Source organism: Nelusetta ayraudi, unplaced genomic scaffold, assembly GCF_046127955.1.
Source record: "Nelusetta ayraudi isolate G7.1 ecotype Tasmania unplaced genomic scaffold, CSIRO-AGI_Nayr_v1 ptg000060l, whole genome shotgun sequence".
Lineage (NCBI taxonomy): Eukaryota > Metazoa > Chordata > Actinopteri > Tetraodontiformes > Monacanthidae > Nelusetta > Nelusetta ayraudi.
Window position 1 is genome coordinate 6,918,967 of NW_027466110.1, and position 18,577 is coordinate 6,937,543.

General features: G+C 45.9%; 1 protein-coding gene and 1 long non-coding RNA gene across 2 annotated transcripts; both read right to left on the reverse strand.

Annotated features, from left to right (window-relative positions):
• Positions 1-1,895: 1,895 nt before the first annotated feature.
• Positions 1,896-4,075, reverse strand: cxcr4b (chemokine (C-X-C motif), receptor 4b). Its single transcript, XM_076039874.1, has 2 exons — positions 3,916-4,075; positions 1,896-3,545 (listed from the first exon to the last, which is right to left on the reverse strand). Exons 1-2 carry the CDS (start codon positions 3,928-3,930, stop codon positions 2,433-2,435), a joined length of 1,128 nt encoding a protein of 375 aa, XP_075895989.1. The 5' UTR covers positions 3,931-4,075; the 3' UTR covers positions 1,896-2,432.
• Positions 4,076-13,452: 9,377 nt separating this feature from the next.
• Positions 13,453-16,912, reverse strand: LOC142897699 (uncharacterized). Its single transcript, XR_012928478.1, has 2 exons — positions 14,921-16,912; positions 13,453-14,579 (listed from the first exon to the last, which is right to left on the reverse strand). It is a non-coding gene; the product is annotated as an uncharacterized LOC142897699 (long non-coding RNA).
• Positions 16,913-18,577: the final 1,665 nt, after the last annotated feature.

Sequence of the window (18,577 nt, forward strand, 5' to 3'; positions counted from 1 at the left end):
AGGTCACCGCCCCCAAAAGGAACCTGTGCTGTTTGACACTACTGCCTCCGTTAAATTGTCAACAATATTCCATACGTTTCTCAATTCACATTACATGTATATGGTGTCGCTACCAAACTTTGCTCAACTCGGCACCAACTGCAGTTGGGATACAAGATGACTGGACCAAGGAGTCAAGTCACAGTGTGTCAGCTGGTCAAGAATCGGTGGTGGGAGCTATTTCCTGTCCACTTGAACAGCTTTGCCCTTTCACCCAAAAAGCAAACAAGAAACACTTCACATCTGTAACATACACACACAAGTTTGTTTTCACTAATATATCATCAGCCAGAGCGGTTGAATTACTCACAACACTGCACAGGAAGATGGGATTCTGCTCTGCAAAGGCACGGCGTCAGTACTGTGAGATTATTAACTGTTTGTCCAGAGGAAAATAAACACTTTTATCTCAGGCGAGTCAGTGTTGAGCTTTATGGCGTTAGGGTCTTTTTTGGGGGGAAGCGGGTATTTTGGAAATGAAAACCTTTAAATATTAATGACAGGGAGCCATTGTGCACTCAAGGATTAAATCTCAAGGGGCATATAAATACTTTTTGTTTGCTCAAATGGACAATTTGGGAAACAGAAATGTCCATTTCTTTTTATGGTGGTATGCACCTTTTAAAAGCCATAGCACTCACTAAAACGAGTGAAACAACATAAAATTGCATTGATAACCCAGAACTGCCTTGTTTTAAGCAGACATTGAATTTTTTAAAGATAAGAAAAAAATATATATACCCTGAATTTTTAATGCGTTCCTCGAAACAACACTTAGATGAAAGAAACAATTAAAAATTCTCAACAGTGTTTTAATTTAAATTCTAAGTGTTTACAGTCATGACAGAAAAAAAAGCAAACATGGAGGATTTATCTGAACACCTCGATCCACTGACTGCAGATTCATCCCAGTTTAAAGCGGGTCAGTGAAGCTCCTATGCTAATCCCGAATTGTCTGGGATCATTTCCAATTGAAAAAAAGCACCTATTGTTTTATCCCGGCTCCACTGCTGGTCACCAGACCTTGAATTACCCATCACACTTGTCGTCAGAAGAGGGGACTTCGCACCTTTTCAGCAAGTAAAGTAATGGAAATGCATCTCCATTGGAGCTCTTGAATGAATGGAAGCAGCACGCTGCACAGTGGTCACCTGACGACCTCCTTCTTTCTTTGTTACTAGCTTCCTTTGGCCTGCAACTTGTCCCTCAGCCACCAGCGTAACCCTGATTAAATCTACAGCAGATGAAGCTTGAGCTTGTGGAATGACTGATGCGACTATGTGCATGTCAACAAAAGTTAAAAAATTCCATGTTTTGTCTTGTCATTGACCTTCTTACAGATGTATTGTCAAAGATTTACTGCATTAGTGCTCAACACAGACAAGCCAATTGATTTGCATTGATGGAACACATAAACTGCATTCAACTATTTTTGTCTTGCAACTTGACCTATTGACCAGCCCTGTGAAGCGAGGGAGGATAATGCTTGTTTACAAGTCCAACACAATGAAGGCAGTATTTCTGGTAAATTGAAAAGAAAGACAACTGGTCAAAGGGGAACTTAACGTGTCATTTTCCTTATTAAGCAGCCATATGGGCGCTAATTATGTCCAAAGATTTTAGCTTTTGTGCGGCGGCTGCTTAAGATGTAAAAGTGCACAGATGTTCCTGCAATTACAGGGCCGGTCTGCTCTCTTCTCCTTCTGGTTTTTAGTTGGATCAGGTGGAGACATTTGTGTTTAGAGACAACCCCCGCCTTTCTTCTCTCCAACACACACAGACACACAAACACCTCCCCCACCCCCACCTTTAGATTAGAGGAGGAGCTGCTGAAAATGCAACCAACACAGTCATCATGAGATTCATTCAATTTCTTTATTTACTACCTTACAAAACCAACATTTTACACAATAAAAAAACAAGCAGCATGCAGTTTCTAGCTTTTTGGTTTCTTATTTTTATTAAACCTCCAGTGTTTAAAGACATAATAAATAACAGCTACAACATTGGCATTCAGCTTAAGTGCGCACACAAGAAATGCTACAAAATATGTACAAATTTACAAGAGTAGCTACCTTCCCTGAAAATAGAAAAATGGCTTTAGTTTGTTCCCATCTTTGATTTGAAAAGGCAGAGGGTTTAGATGAAGGGGGAAAAAAAAAACAGATCTCGATTGTTAGGCTGAATGGATAGAAACACGGCATGAAAACAGCTTTTGACAAGTAAAACGTAAAAAAAAAAAAGGCATTAACGGCAAAAATATAAAAACACACAGTTGCAGTAAACAAGGCATACAAATAAAAGTGTATAAACTCTTTTTTTACATTTGTACATCTTAAGTCCTTTGAAATGTAAAAAAAAAAAAAAGCAGTTCCAGATTCTCAGCATGGCCGTTAACTGTGCAAAGCACTTGAGGACTCGGACTCGGTGGACACGGACGAAATTGGCCCTCGCTTTTTAGACATGAGAGTCGCTTTCTGACTGGATTTGCTGCTGATGGTCAGCGCACTCTTGGCAGACTTCTTGAACTTAACTCCCAGGAAGGCATACAGAATAGGATTCAGGCAGCAGTGGAAATAGGCCAGAGCCTCGGTGATAGAAATCCATTTCTCCAGCACTTGTACCATTTCACAGGTGGGTGAGAGCACGTTCAGCATCACAAGGGTGTCCACGAACAGGCCGAGGCAGTAGGGCAGCCAGCACGAGAAGAAACACACAATGAGGATGATCGTAGTCTTCAGCACCTTCTTCTTCAGCTGGTGGACCCTGACGCCTTGCGACAACCGGCTGATGATGATGCAGTAGCAGACGAGGATGACCAGACCGGGAAGCATGAAGCCGACCAGAACGTGCTGGAGGTGAAACACAGCGGTCCATACGTTGCTATTTTCCGGGTAGAAGCGCTGACAGATGACCCTGGAGTCTTTAGTCTGCTCATCGTGGCCTATGACAAACACCTCTTTGCTCTGTGTCCTTGCAAAGACCAGGTCGGGCACGGTGAGAGCGGCGGCGGGGAGCCAGACAGCCAGATAGATGACCTTGTTGGCCAGGGTCTGCCTGGTCACGTGGCTGTCGGTGGGTCGCATCACCGCGAGGTACCTGTCCAGGCTGATGAAGGCCAGGATGAACACGCTGCTGTACAGGTTGATGGTGTAGATCATGTTCACGGACACGCACATGAAACCTCCAAAATACCAGCTGCTGGCCGCGTCCACGGCCCAGAAGGGCAGCGTGAGCACAAACAGCAGGTCGGCCACCGAGAGATGCAGGCGGTACTTGTCAGTCATCGTCTTGACCTTCTTCTGGTAGCCCATGACCACAATCACCAGCCCGTTGCCGATGATCCCCAGGATGAATATTAATCCGTAAACCGTGGGCAGGAAAATCTTGTTGAAGTCTCGGCTGGAATCCGTGTAACATCGCTCCTCAAAGGAGTCGTTGACCATGTCGGACAGCTCCTCAAAATCCTCAGTGAAATTGTCGTACATGTCAAATGTAATCTTGTACTAAAAGAAAAATGGAAAAAAATGTTAAACAATGAACTGAAAGCCAATTGCAATAACTCACAAAACTTTAAATGCAAAGTTGAAAAAAAAAACACAAGTCTTAAAACGAGAAAAAAAACAAACAACAAACAACAAACAAAACCTTGTGTTTGCACACCTTTCTATCTTATATTACTGTTTGCTTACCAGGTTAAGGGCAGTTTAACTGTCAATCGTGCAGTGTGATTAACACATACGGAGTATAGAAATTGCTCAAAATAATGATAACAGATGAATGATGAAAACTGTAAAAAGCAGAAACAAAGTTCGCCAAGGAAACACAAAACAAAAAGAGAACAGTTTTCAGACAAAATGAGAAACATAAACTCACTTCCACGGACTCCATGATCGGCTTGCGTGACTTCGGCACCACTATGCGTGTGTGAGCGACGTTATCTGTGTGTGCGCTCGCGTGTGTGTGAGTCGGTGGAACTGCACGCGGGTCCCCCACTACATAAATGCGTTTGTGACCCCGCCCACAAGAAGGAAGAGCTTCGATCGCCTCCCAAAACGGCAGCGCTATAAAACTAACGGCTCTCCCCTGCGAAGACACGATGGGGCGTCACTTTTGTGAAACTCTCTGCTCGCAAGAACCTGTTTGAAAACCAGGGGATTTTGTTTACAAGTTTTAAAAGAAGAAGAGGAACAGAGAGACAGAGAGAGAGAGAGAGAGAGAGAGAGAGAGAGAGAGAGAGACAAACAAACCCAAGTGGCATTATAAAGGTTAACCAGACAGGAAAAGAGCCTTTATTCGTCCCCAACTTTGATGTGGTATTTCATAACGTCAAGATGAGACCCACATGGATCTGGATTGTTAGATATGATGTTGATTCCTGGATGCCTTGGGGTCCTCTTTGCAAAAAGTAAATGATTGCTATTAGACAAAAATGCGCTCAAAGAGTTTCAGGAGCTGTAATGCACCAGCCCAAGGCTGCTGCTTTTCTTGAAGAAATTTAATAATGCCTCAAGTCACATTAAGGTCACTTCAAACGAACTGCGCAGTCATTTAGTCAGCAAAATCTGAAGACTTTTTTTTCACAGCAAATAAAAAAATGATGCGAAGTTCAGTAAATCACCTGCATTTGATCATCACCTATTTATCCTTGAAAAGTCAGAGCAATTTGGGCATCATACATTTTGATAGAAGCTCAGCCGCCCAACACTCACACCTCCCCGCTCATTCATTCTAAATGACGTTTAAATTGGCCACTGAGTGTCTCCTTCCGGCCTCGTTTTTCTCCTTACAAATCACCCTTTGACTGCGCCTGATGACAGTTTTAATCACCCAGGACCGAATCTGTTCTCGCTTTTAAACACACTCTTGTCACTTCTCGAGTGCCGCTTCGTCTGCGCTGCTCAATGACCCCCAGTGGATCTGGGTAGAAGGCCCCAAAACACCCAATAAAAGTGGGATTTCTATCAAATGACTTTCTAAGCCTCGACGCAACTTCTTGGAACCCTCTGATTTCAGTTGAGGCGCCGAGTGATGAGAGATCCCGAGACGCACCGCAGTCCCCGCCTTTGCTCGGTGCTGACGTCTGCTTGAAACTGAATATCCTCCGTGTGGCGTGCGAGTGCAGCCTCATGCCTTTGATATATGAGCAGAAATCGATTCAGTGAGTCGGTTGCCTGGCGTTTAGGGATGTCTCAAAATGACTCACAAGGCGACACGTGTCCACGAAGGATCACTGCTACTTCATGGACGGGGGCCAAAGTAAACCCTGCAGTGTTTGTTAACTCAAAAAGACATTCATTGTTGTGCCTTTCGTTTCGTTTTTTTTTGATGATTCCAGAAGAATCAGAGCTAAAAAGTCATTTACCGTACCTCACAGCTTGAAAAAAGTCCCCTAAACCTCCCAGAGTCAGGCTGAAAAAAATCACTCTCTTGTTCTGATGAAAAGACAGTTGAGCGTAGCGACGATGAGGAAGTTCATCGATTGCTCTCATGGGGTGACTCAGAAAAAAAAAGGAACACAGACGAGTATTTAAAAAAGAAAGAAAGAAAGAAACGACAAGCAGTCTCTTGTGGCTCAGTGTGCGGCTCAAACATTGACTCATTGCATTGTCCTGGAAAATACTCTGGTTAAGCGTTTGAAATTAATCTGAGGGCTGTTGGTTTTTTTTTTGTATTTTTATATGAACATTTGCATAATGTTCTTTCCAAGCACCTGACACAAACTCAATCTCCTGATATGAGAAGGCAGGGTTGGGGGGGGGCATGATTTATTAAGTTTAGAATAAGATCAATGTGTGTCTGCAGGGGATGAAGGGATTTAATTCACAGCTGGGGCTCAGTGATGATAACGAGATGGACTGCGTTATAGGGAGAGCCGCTCTGGTGTCCACACACACATATCCATAAAAAAAAGGTGACTGGGCTTTGAATGAAGGCGTTATCACCGCGGCAGTAGACTAATCCTGCACTCGGGCTCCTGAGGAGAGGAACAGGAGGACTGTGCAGCTTGGAGAAAGGCCACTGTATTGGTATGACGCTGTTATCAACGTGTCTCAGCCGCAGACGGTTGTTCTTTTTTTTTATCAGGCGGCACACACAACTTGGTTTTCATCTGCGTGCTGGAATGCATACAGTAATGCAATTTTTCTCTCACCATCCTATAAATCACTTTCGCTTCACAGGAACGGGGGAAGTGGGGGGATTCCCGCTGACTTATTTTCTTGATATTTTTTGGTACATTTTTGGACTTCTTTTTTCATTTCAGAATGTCTTTGCATAAACCCCCAGATATTTACAAAGGTTGAATCTTGTTTTAAAATAATTCACTGGCCATGGTGAGAGGGTTGATACTCTCACATCTCACGTTCACAACCTTGCTTTGTTTAATGTTTTCACCATCGTAAAAAAAAAAAATCAACAAATACATCAATGACTAAGACTGTTAATCGGTCATTTAAAAGACTGATTTGTCAATTCATTTAAATTCAAAGGAACATGATAAAACCCCAAAGGAAAAGTTCCATGTCCCAGTTCTACTTCTGCTTCTTTTTTTGGAATTCTTGTACATTTTTTGCATGGAAATGTTCTCTCTAATCTCGCGTTCAGCAGCTGACATTATGATTTATTGTAAAATCATCCCCACATGCATGACTTTTAAGCTCGTTGCAAACTTTTGTGCTGTGCCTCGGAGCTTTTGGGGGCGATTGATCTGTTTTCGCAGATTGATCCTCCATCATCCGCGGGGGGTCTGTGTGTGTACATGGAGCTTAAAGTTTTGTAGGATTCTAGCAGAAGAGATATTACTCCTCATGATTAATTAAACACCCCCACCCCTCCTTGCCTCCTCTGGCTTCAGCAGGATATATGCCGCCTCCACAGTCGGTGCAAGGATTCAGATTGCTATCGTTCCGGAATACAAAGGATCTGTGAGCTACTTAGAATACAAATCACAACAAGTGTGAATTGCAGCGGAGGGGCCTCTCCAGCGAAGAATGGCTATTGAAATGAGTTGGGAGAATGGCGGAGAGATAAAAAAAAGAAGAATGAGCAGCAGCAGCAGCGCTCCCCAGGCCTCCATTTCCAACTCATCCTGGCCGCCTCAGCAAGTCGGCACGGGATCATTTCTCATAATGATACCCGCCGTTGTTCAAATATAACCTTCACTTGCCTTTTCTTTTTTTTCTTCTCTCTCTCCTCCTTCGTCTTTTACAACACATTGAAAATAACATCCAGCCCATTGTTATTGCAGATGAGCCCAGGGTGTAGCCCCGTGAATGAGCCAAACGTCTAAGGTTATCTTTAATACCTGTAATCTCCTGTCTGAGCTTTGGAAAGTGCCGCGCGTCTCTCAGCTCAGTGCCTATGAGCGGCGCGCGCTTGTCAATACATGCAGACTCCCGGTGTTTGTCGAAGACGAGAGGGTCGTGTTTGTGTAAGTTTTTAAAGCACTCCCTGCTCAACCACACCGCCGTCCCATCTCTCATTACAGCCCACACACTGTCATCCTTGCCGTTTAGGTCCAACAACTTTGTAGTATGCACTGGATTTAGGGACCTTTTTTTTTAATATTGTTTTTCTAGGACTCAACTTGATCTGAATGCGCCTGCATGTTTATGTGCAGAGTTATGTTCATTATTCGCGCAGGAATGCACAACTTCTTTATCTATCTATCAGCCAAGGCTCCATCGGGGTGCTCGTGTTTTTCCATCACATCATCGGCGGTGTGATAGTCTGGGGTGGAGGTGAGGGTGGGGGAGGGGGATGTCTGCAGTCCTCAGCCAAGAACCTTCATTCCTCCTTCTCTCCCATCCTTCACTTTGGTTTTGTCTGCTGCCCTTCAAGACACAGTGCCGCGCCGCCTCGGCGGGGAAAACAGCAGAAGGAGTGATATTGAGATATAAAACTGAAATGTGGGAGACGTGCTGGAGCTGCCAGAGTGGGCGGAAAGTGCCTCTGCCGCACAAAGTTGGCACGAGCTAATATTACGATGCCGTTTCCCAAAAAGAAAAAAAAAAAGAGTAAAAGCATCCGCTTTGGGCTTGTTTGCCTAAATGTTTGTGTTTGAAGAAAGGTCTTGCGTTGGAACAATAGAAGCACTTTTAAGACAAAAGCTTTGCCCTTATCTTTGGACGGCACCCTCTTAAACTTCCTACTGGAACTCCGCAGTGCTGCGAGCGTTGTTGGCTCACTCAGGAAAAAAAAGAGAGAGATTTTTTTTTCTTGACCCTCGTTTAGGTCACACCACCACTTCTCAGTAAAATTGGGTCCAATTAAATCACAGCAATTTTTATTTACACAGACGAGTTAAAGGTTTGTATTGCCTCGGCTGTATCTTCGGTTGGCTGGTTTGGGTTCGGTTCTACTTTCCCGGAGTGAACAGACCTTCAATGTTGACAGTAGTGCAAAAAATTCCATTACACACTGAACCGATCAGCCCCTTCACATGGCTCCCCCACTCCACTCATCTCAACACACTTCACAACAGCCCTTTGACAAAATAGTTTAGAATCTATTTGTTAAACTGCTAGTATGAGCAACCTCATGTAAAAAAAAAAAAAAAATCTAAATGTGAGCTTTTTTTTTATTTTTTTTTTTATCTTTCTTGGATTCATTTTGTTCTTTCCCTGGAACACATTGCTCATCCTCTCCTCTGCGCCGTTGGTGGGCATCGACTGGTTTATTTTTACATTTATCCAAGAGCGTTTCCAGTTAGCAAGAGAAAGAGAGAGAAAGAAAGAAACGGGTGACGGAGCCGTCGAGCTGTTGGAGCCAAGAACTATAAATTGTCTTGTGGCAGTGGCCCAAAGCAAAGTCCCGATGTGGCCCGTTGCATAGGAAGGCTGTGTTGTATGAGTAGTAGATAAAGGCAGCCGGAGTTCCCTTCTTCCTTTTTACACCAACGTCTCCACTGTGGTTTTTTGGTTGCTGATGGAGGAAAAGGGCTCCAGCATCGTTACAACCCCTGTTTGTCACTTGTATCATTTTCAATACGTAAAAGCAGAGCAGAGAAGCCTTCAGTCCTGCAGCTCATTAGCCAAAATAAAAAAAAAGACTGCTCTGTTAATGTCACCACATTTTGAATGCTCTTTTTTTCTCTCTTTTTTTTTCAAGCGCTCCTTCACTTTTTTGTTACCTCGGCAGCCTGTGGGCCCCACAACGCATTTGTATGTGACAGAAGATCACAGCAAGTGCTCTTTCAGGCTCTCCGCAGGTGAAGGTCCTCGACATCTGGCCCCAGTGGAAGGTGGAGGAGCCCCAGAACGAGCGCTGAGGCTCAGCTCAGCCCTGATCAGCTCAGATAACGAGGACAATGGGCCAAGATGAGAGCAGATAAGCTCTGCAGAGTCGGGTGACCGGGGACCTGCTGGCGAGCTGAACCGCCTCCTTAGTCCTCCTGTCAAATGTCCTGAGAAAATATTACAGCACTTTATCTGACCAGCGGATAAATAGGATTTTTTTTTCATGCACGTACACACAAGGTATTTTTCCCCTCTACTGGAAACAAGACAAATAAAAGTATTTCACTACAGTGTTTGAACCATCAGGATTGTACTTGATGCTTCAGTCCTTCATTGTTTCTTTCTAGGCCTTTTTTTCTGCAACAATGTTGAGCAGAATTTACTTGGGTCATGGGAAAAATTGTTCAGCTGCAGTATGTCATAGCTGGGCACTGCGCGAACACCCCAAGGCAAACCAGCCTGTGCACCCCCTGCACAGGATTTAATCACTGTTTTGAGCAACAATAAATGAGAGAGTAGGTCCGCAACATTGCATGGGAGAGGAATGCCCTCTTTATTTCTGTCTTTCCTGTTAATTAAATTTGGGCGCCGATTCCAATGGGCTATGTTATCATGGATCTGATCCATCCATCTACCGCTATATGACATTGACTGACACCATGTCAAGAATGTGTGTGTGCCAATGGTTCCACTCAGGATGGAAGGGTGGAGGGTAGGGAGATTAGCATACACAACAGCCAGTGAATTAGACACCAGACAGCAACGCACATAAATGCTATGTGACATCACTTTCTAGTGTAAACATCATAATACTACTAGCTCCCCACGCAGAAGGTTTTTTCTTTTTTTAAAAATGCAGCTGCAGGTAAATTGTGCATATATATTTTTTTTAACTCAACAAGCTATGCTAATTTGTCTGCTACACCTGTTTATTGTCTCCACACACAAGCCAACTGCGCTGCCGCTGAGCACCTGAGCCCCGCCTCATTAGCCAGCGTGGCGTCTGCAATTGTTCTGTTGCCATGGAAGCGACGGGGTCGATATTGTGCAACAGGTAAACTCCGGTAGATGAGTGGATGGTCAAAATTAGGTAAATAAAAGTTGCTACACCAAGTGTGGGTCTAGTTCCATTCCAGTGTAGGCACATGTCTTGTGTTCTTAGAAAAGACAGTCTAAATGGATGGGAAAAAAACAAAACGCTGTGAGCAAGGCGGGAAAATATGTATTTTTAATCTTGGTGACTGTCCCTTTGAGCGTTATCTCTCAGCGTCACATTATTCAAGTACAACCTGACATTTTAGCCTTTCCCCAGAGGCCCCGCACATTAAAAAAACCTCTGTAGCCTTTGGCACTTTTGCTTTTACCGCTGATTTATGGGGCCTCTCTGCACAAGGAGGCAAACTTCCATTCATTATTCAGACCCTGCAAAAAAAAAAAGCTAACTGACAAGCTGGAGTTTTGTCAACAAGCCTTCCCATTGGTGGACACAGCTCCTGGTGACGGGTGACATAAGGCGGTGGTCTGGGGTGACACGGCCTGCTGTCCGCGAGCCGGAGCCCCAGAATGAAGCGTTGCTGCTGGAGGAACATCGATCAGCGGCAGCCAGAGGGACGCGGAACAGCGCCGCGCCGCTCGGCCGCCCCTCCCTCGTCTGAAAGATGACACCCGTCTGCGGTGGATCGCCTGAAGCCAGCAGAAAACAAACTGTTGTTTTACAGTTTTTCCCCCCCTTCTTTCCTACCGGAGAGACTGGCGTCTCCCCAGCCGTCCCCGAACCACTCGCACGCAAAAATTGTGATGCATTAAGGTAAAGCTGCAAAAGAAAAAAATAGACTTGTTTTTCATTTCAGTAATGATGAGTCACACGAGTTAATCACTGTCTGCTCATCGCGCTGGAGCCCGTCGTGAAGGCAATCAAACTCACTGCCAACTTTTCTGCCGTACCTGGGGTAAATAAAGGTGCTTTGCCAAGTGTCTTTTTTTCTATTGGCGCAGAGATTTGCAGCTTACGCCGAGAATGTGGAAATAAACGCGTCTCTCTTTTGTCTCCCAGACGTGTGTTACTCTTCTGAAGCGAGGAAAACATAACGCGCAGGGAAAAAGTGCAGAGTTTCACTCCTCTGCTGTCTGCATTGAAGGCGACAGGGAGGGACTACTGTGAATTTCCCAAAAATAAATAATTATAAAGATACCCGATTTGTTGCTCAACAAACCGAGGCCCCTGTGCTCCCTCGGCTGGATGATAGAGTTTCGTCCTCCAGCCAACTCTTCGCTTGAATCCTAAAAGCACCCGCACGGGAGCTGCAGGCCCTTGCACTCCACTGCCTTTGGCTTTATTTTCCTTGGCACAATTGAATTCCTCTCTTTTTTCCCCCTCTCCTCCTTCTTCTTTAGACCGCAAACACTGGAGATCCCTCCACTGATACAGACCTCGGCCCCCCCTGCCTCCACTGCCCCAAATCTGTGAGGATTATTGTGTTTTTATGTAAACAAAGATGTGGAGTAAATAATACTTCTGGCTTTGCTGAGCCTGGACCAGTATCCGGTCCTCTGACTCTTTCTTTTTTTTTTTTGTTGCCTTATTCAGTAGGCCGGTGGTGAGAGGTGTTTATGACAGGAAATAGGATGGGTCACTCAGTGTGCATACCAATAGCGCTGTATATTCCCACAGGAAGTCCATTGATCAGGATTTGACAGGTGCTGTTCGCTTCCATGTTTATTTTCCGATCCTGCGTCTGCCGGAAGAGTCTGTCTGTTCTCATTAGACGCACAGGAAGTTGTTGCGTGCTATCCACTCGACCTCAGGCAGGTCCATCAAAACACCGCCGGCTTCCAAAAATAACACCAAGGAACAATCCATTAAAATGGTTATTAACAGCAGCCGGGTGCGGCGGTGGGTTTCATCCTGCAGCAGCTCAGACAGCCAAGCGGCCGGCCGGCCGTTCTCACACAGTTTTGGGCTCTCTGGGGACAGACTGAGTTTCAGGCCTCAGGTGGGAGCCGGCGTCTGTGAACTCGTCTTGTCCGGACTGATCATTATCTGGCGCGCAGCGCGGAGACACTTGGATATCTGCTTTGAGCTGTCTCAGCCTGAGAGGACCCCCCCACCCCCCACCCCAGGGTAGCGGGCAGAAGGTGTCATTATCAGGAGTGTCAACAAAGGCGCTGGGTTATCATCAATAACATGAGGTGGCTGGTGAGAGCAGAGCAGAGCGCTACGCTGTGATTCACTGTTTACCTTTGACTACCATCCAGATAAAGGTTTTTTTTTTTTTTACGTATTTTCAAGTGCTTATTGCACAACAAGCGAGAGGCGACATGTCCCACAGTTGCCCTGAGGTTCATTTGTTTGCATTTGCTTTCCCACCTTGTTGCTTAGGGACTTTCAATGCAGTTTTTCTGAATCGAAACTGAGACCGAGGCTCTGTTTTACTTTGTTTTTCTACAAGGGGGGGAAAAAATGCTGTTCAGGTGGCACCTGCACATTCGCTGACGTACCTCTGGGCCCTGAAAGTTACCTGTGGTGATTGTGCCGAGCTGAACTTGGGCCCTTTGACCAGGTTGTTTCGTGGTTTTGACTTTTCTTGATCAAAGCCTAGCCTAATGTTTGGCTGTGGGTTTTTTTTTTTGTTTTAAAAACACCCAGACACAACTGCAGGTGCAACACACACACACACACACACACACACACACTTCCTCTCAGTCGCCTTGGTAGCTGTCTATGTGTTGTAAACAAAGCTAATGGCTGCATTGTGAAGCTGGTTATCAAGAAGTTGTCAGAGCCAATACAATGGGAGGCCATACTAAGGTCCAGAACATATCATTAATGTCTTTTAAACAAGCTGATTCATCATTGGCTGCACGGAGATGTCGGCATTTGATAGTACCATGTGCAGTCTGCATCTGCAACATACCTGTGTGATTACATCCATTCTCATAGCTGTTCGTGTGGAATTTCCAGCCCTCATGACCTTTTATTTTGCTGCCAACCACAGTAAGGTGTTGAAAATATTCAACCCGAAAGTTTTTTCAACGGTCCAGATACGTAAATGCAGACTTCTTTTTTTTTGTATCACAATGCTTCATCATCAATGAATTCTAGCACTGAATTCTAACTTTTTCCATGATGCACTTTGCTCATGTGTCAGTAGTTGGAAAAAGTCTGTCCTCTCCAAACTGTTTGTTCTCTTTATTGTACCTCAATGTCTCGACGTACAAGCTGTTCTGTTTTAACTGCCCCCAGAGGGACAAACAAAACCTCTGTGACTCTTTAAATCTTGAATCAGCATTTGAAAAACAAACAAACAAACAAACAAACAAACCAAAAAGACCAACAACAGCGCATAAAGCAGATGAAGTCGACGGCAGTTCTGCCAACTGGTCACAGGGAACAGTTGGCGCAGTGACTGGCAGCTGGTCCTCGCCTCTCACTTCCACCTCGTGAATCAACAATCCATTTTCGAGGGGCCGATTTCTGCACAAAAGGTGATTGTTTTGCGGCGGGATTCCGGCCTGTCCACTTACAGTTTCCTGCACCAACCCTCCAGACAGCCATTCCTCAATCAGCGTCCACCCCTGTGGCAGAGGGCACGGGGCGGCAGCTTTCACGCTCACTTCAAATCAAATCAATGTCTGATCCATCATGGGCCTCTTGCCCTCGGGGAGGCTGGGGGAGACTGTTGGGGCACTGGACAAGGACCCGCCTCTGTGCTGCGGCTGCTCGTGTCCTGTCCTCTTGTGTTTGTGTGCATGCGGCCGAGTGAGTGAACACAGAGTAATAGAATTAAGGAGGGGGTCCCCGATCTGTCCCCCCCCACGGGAGCGTTCCATCTGGTTTTATATGTAATCTGACAAAATTAGGGGGGCTTTGAAATATATATCGGCAGATGCTAAAACAGGAAGTGCAGGAGGCGGCTCCACTTCAAACACCCCGAGCACATTAGGGGGCGGACACGTGTCAGCCGAGGCAGTGAAACTAGTAATACAGCCGCACCGATTGGAGATGAAGTGGCAGCGTCTTGGAAAAGTCTTCAGGTCTGGTGACTGCAGGTCTCCTGATGCCATTGTGACTAAAGCATTTTGGAAAGAAAAACTGCTGACGGCACTTCAGTCTCGTCGGGCGCTGAACCATCCTGACCCAAACAAACACAAACAAGAGTTCCTGTTTCCCATCATGACCGCTGCCGCTGACCACTGTTTGTTCGACCCAAAAAAGGGTCAGAGATAAAAAGGGGCATGTGACGCGCGGCCGTCCACGTGTTTACTGATATACATGCACTTTTTCCATTTCTTCAAAGACATCTGAGGGAAGAGAAACAACGTCAATATCTACCAGATCACAAAGAGTGGAGAATCTGCACAAACAGCTGAGGGCTGAGGTTTAGTTTGTGTTTCCTCATGATAAAAACGCAAAAATCTAAACATTTAAAAAAAATACAAAGAAATTGTTCGTTCCCCTTTGTTTTTTTCTTCTCCAAATCCTCAAAAGTGTGTTCGAGAATCAAGGCTCCAAGGCTCAAGCCTCCAAGGTCTATGTTATCTCTGTATTTCATCGTCTATTGCCATGGCAACCCATTCAGTTACAGAAGACTTCCACCTCCTCTGTTTGTTCTATACGAGCCCATAACACAAAAGTGGCAAACCTGTTGTGAATCACTGCTCACATCTGCTGCCTCCGTCCACCAGCTCCCCTCAGGCTCTTTTCTCATTCTTACCGTCGCTGCTGCTGTCGAGCAGTGTCTTCGCTTTTACCTTTTCAGAGACAAAATAAAAACATCAGAAATAAAGTCGGCACCTGACTAGCAAATGTCATCGAACGGTTTGGCAGCTATAAAGAGACAACGGTTTACTTCCCCCAAAAGGCTGGGGGAAAGTTTCCCAATGAGCACCAATGTCACTACACAGCTTGTGAAATCTGTTAATATGGTGGGAAAAAAATAACCCGGTGACAACATTTGCGCACATCGTTTGTCACAAGATAAGGGATCAGTAGTATGACCGTGTTAGAAAAGAGAAGGGAAAGTTGTCTGGGTGGGGGTGGATGGTGGAGGGGTGGGGTCCATCAGTGAGGAGACGTGACTCATACTCGCCAACGTATCTGTCAGCACATGCACCTGCTTCCCTTATTTTAATAATAATAGTAATAATGCTCACTTTCATTGGCTTGTGTGTGATGCCGTGTAGGCTTTTAAAACCCACACACACATACACACATACCGATAGAGAGAGAGAGTGAGAGAGAGAGAAAATATTTCATATTTGTTGGGAACATAAATCTGTGGACCCAGAGAGAAAAATCTGATCATTGTGTGATGGAACCTTTTTTTGTTACGCCCATCTAGACTAAAAGATCTAAACGAAACTGCAAAGCCGGAAAGCAAAATTGTGTCTCATCTCACCACACAGGATGTACAATCCAGACACAGAGAGAATTGACTGGGCACATACAGCACACGCAAAGAGACGCACACACCTGCCGCCTGGTTATCAGGTCACAAAAAGCTGCACTGGCCCTCAATATGCGGCCCACTTTCACCGTTTCACCTTCGTGCACGTGCGGTAAGACGGTAGCGGTGACAACCATTGGCCAGAGGCAGGAGCCACAGGCTGGTCCTGCACCTGTCAGCTGATCACTCCGACGGAGCTCCAGGTGAAGGCTCATCATTCCCACTGTGTGCGTCGGGCCCTCACCTCTCCCCGTCCACAGCGACCCGTCATCGAGCTCCAGAACCGTCTCTCCGCTTCGCCCGCGGAGATAATAAGAGCACGGCTGCTTTGTGGTGCGCAGGCGGCGCAGCGAGGCGCCATAAATCAACTTTCTATCACGCACGTCGCTGCTTCGATCCATCTCCGGGCTGTCTCCGTTTTTTTTTCTTGTTCTTGCCCTTTAATAACACAATGCGCGCCGTGGCTCCATAGCAGATGCTCTCGTCGGAGACTCAAAACCTAATCCAAACTTTTGCACCGCTGAGGCGAGAATTATTGCGTGTATATTTTGCGTGCAACGGTGTCCTGGAATCTTCAAACAAAACAAAAGTAATAGTGAACTGCCTTTGACACCGACAGCCCCCCTCTCAAACAGCAGCCTTTTATTGGCTGGGCTGATGATTTCTCATCTGGGCAAGTCAGACTTTGTAACGTCTTAATTATTAACCACCTTGTCTTGTGAATGCCTTGAATGGAAGTGAAAAGGTTTTTCTGCTCACGGAGACGGCGGTACGGGAGTCTGATCTGCCAGGAGAGACAGACAGCACGAGAGACGGCGAGAAAAACAAGTCGGCTTTGTTTTGTCGACGGGAACAAAACAGGGCGAACTCGTCGTGAACCCACGCGCCGCCGTCTGCTCCACGCACGCACAGCAAACCGTCACTTCCCCCTTGCCGCCGATGACTGACGGCCCCCCTGGTAGACGCCTACAGAAGTCCACAGCCAGGATCAATAAGCTGAAACGCGCCCTTGCGCACACACCCACGACCCCATGAGGAGGAATCACGAGGCGCACTTTCCCTCCGCTTGCACTTCCCTAATTGCAGACTTGTGTGAGAGATTAAAAAAAAAGGAAATATAAAAGACAAACCATCAAAAAAAAGATGTTGCGCATAGACTTTGTTTGCGTCTCGTCGCCTCGTGCCGCGGGGGCCCTGCGTCAGACTGAACAAAAACACTTGGAGCGCTTAGTCATAGCCGCTTGAGCAACGGATGCCGTCAAGTCCCAGCTGGCGCACACGTGCACGGCCGTGGTGGCGAGTTGCTGAAATGGGCCACAGGTGATTAGGTCATCGGCGCTACGCCGCTTGTGAAAAGTGGTCCGGGAGGGTTTTTAGGCTGGAGTGTGTAAGATAATGAGTGGAGTGGCTGAAGAGGCTGTTTGACAGCAGCAAGAGGGAATCTTCACAGCAGAGGAGCCTCATTAGCAGGGAGTCTCTGATCTGGTCATTGTCGCCGCCACTGAGGACAGATGGCCTCTGCTGCACTCTCACTGAATGTAAAATGAAAAGTTTCTAATGAAAATTTTTTTCTCTCACTTAAATTCACCTGTTTTCTCCATGACCATTGCGCCCATCTGCCACTTCCTGTGGAGGTTGGTGCTGCGCTCCCGTGTAAATTTCCCAAAATGAGCGGCATTTGATGGGAGCATTATGTTGTCTGCTGACAGATGTTTTTTTTTTCACAAAAAAAACCCCTGAAAATGTAGAACAAGAGGAGAGTTTTGTCGCGCCCAGGAGTAGGCGGGCGGGAGGCGAGCAGCAGGAGCGTCATACAGGAGCGGCAGACTCGTCTCATTCCGAATTTGAATACCAGCCCGGCCGGCTTGGTATGTGTGCTTTGTTGCCGCTGACAATGCGGAGCTGACAGCACATCTGGCGCGGCGGCGGGGCCGCAGCGTGTTTGCCTCCCCCCACCGGGATGTGCTCTCTGCACCATTAGCTGCTCACAAGGCAGGAAAAGAGCCGCTAACAGCGTTCTCCTACTGCCACTTATTCATGATGCATCGCTTTAGCGCAGCAAGCTCACATCCACCGGGGATGGATGAGTGACTCCTGCCCACATCCAGCGTTTCAGGGGGCTCGCTGGAGCTGCGGCTTCAAAAGCGGAAATTGCAGAATGAAGTTGCATCACCAGCCACCTGAAAAAAGAAACCCCCAAACCTTCCTACGCATTCCACTTTCCACGCTTTTGGATAATGTGTTGATATTATAATCTTTTGCTACATACGTAGGATGGCCAGAGATAAGAGTAAACTTGCCAACATTATGATTACAATTTATAAAATAAAAAATACTAAAAATGTGTTTGTTTGATGCATTTAGGAGGGACAGCAGTAGCAGTTAACTGACAGAATCCACAAAGACCTGATACACACACACACACACACACACACACACACACACACACACAAAACCACAACTCAAACACCAATCAATCACAATCAGAACTAACTTTACTGACTAAATTTCTACACACAAACAAGGAATCTGACTCCTGTTTATCTCTGCATTCTGTAAACCTTGCCTGAGGAAACAAAAACAAAAAACAAAACAAAACTATCGACAGAGTAACACATGCAAAAATCAGCTGTGAATGTATCTAATTGGGGAAAGATTTCACTACTTCTGAGGGTCGTTGGGTCTGTCGAGGTCGCTAATCCACAATTAGGTCGTGCTCTGTGGGTCAAGTAACCCTCCAAACAAACAAACAAAACTGAGCCTTCAGTGAAAGAGCGAGGGGGGAAACCTTGTGACCTCTTCGCCGTCTCTCTCTCTCTCTCTCTCTCTCTCTCTCTCTCTCTCTCTCTCTCT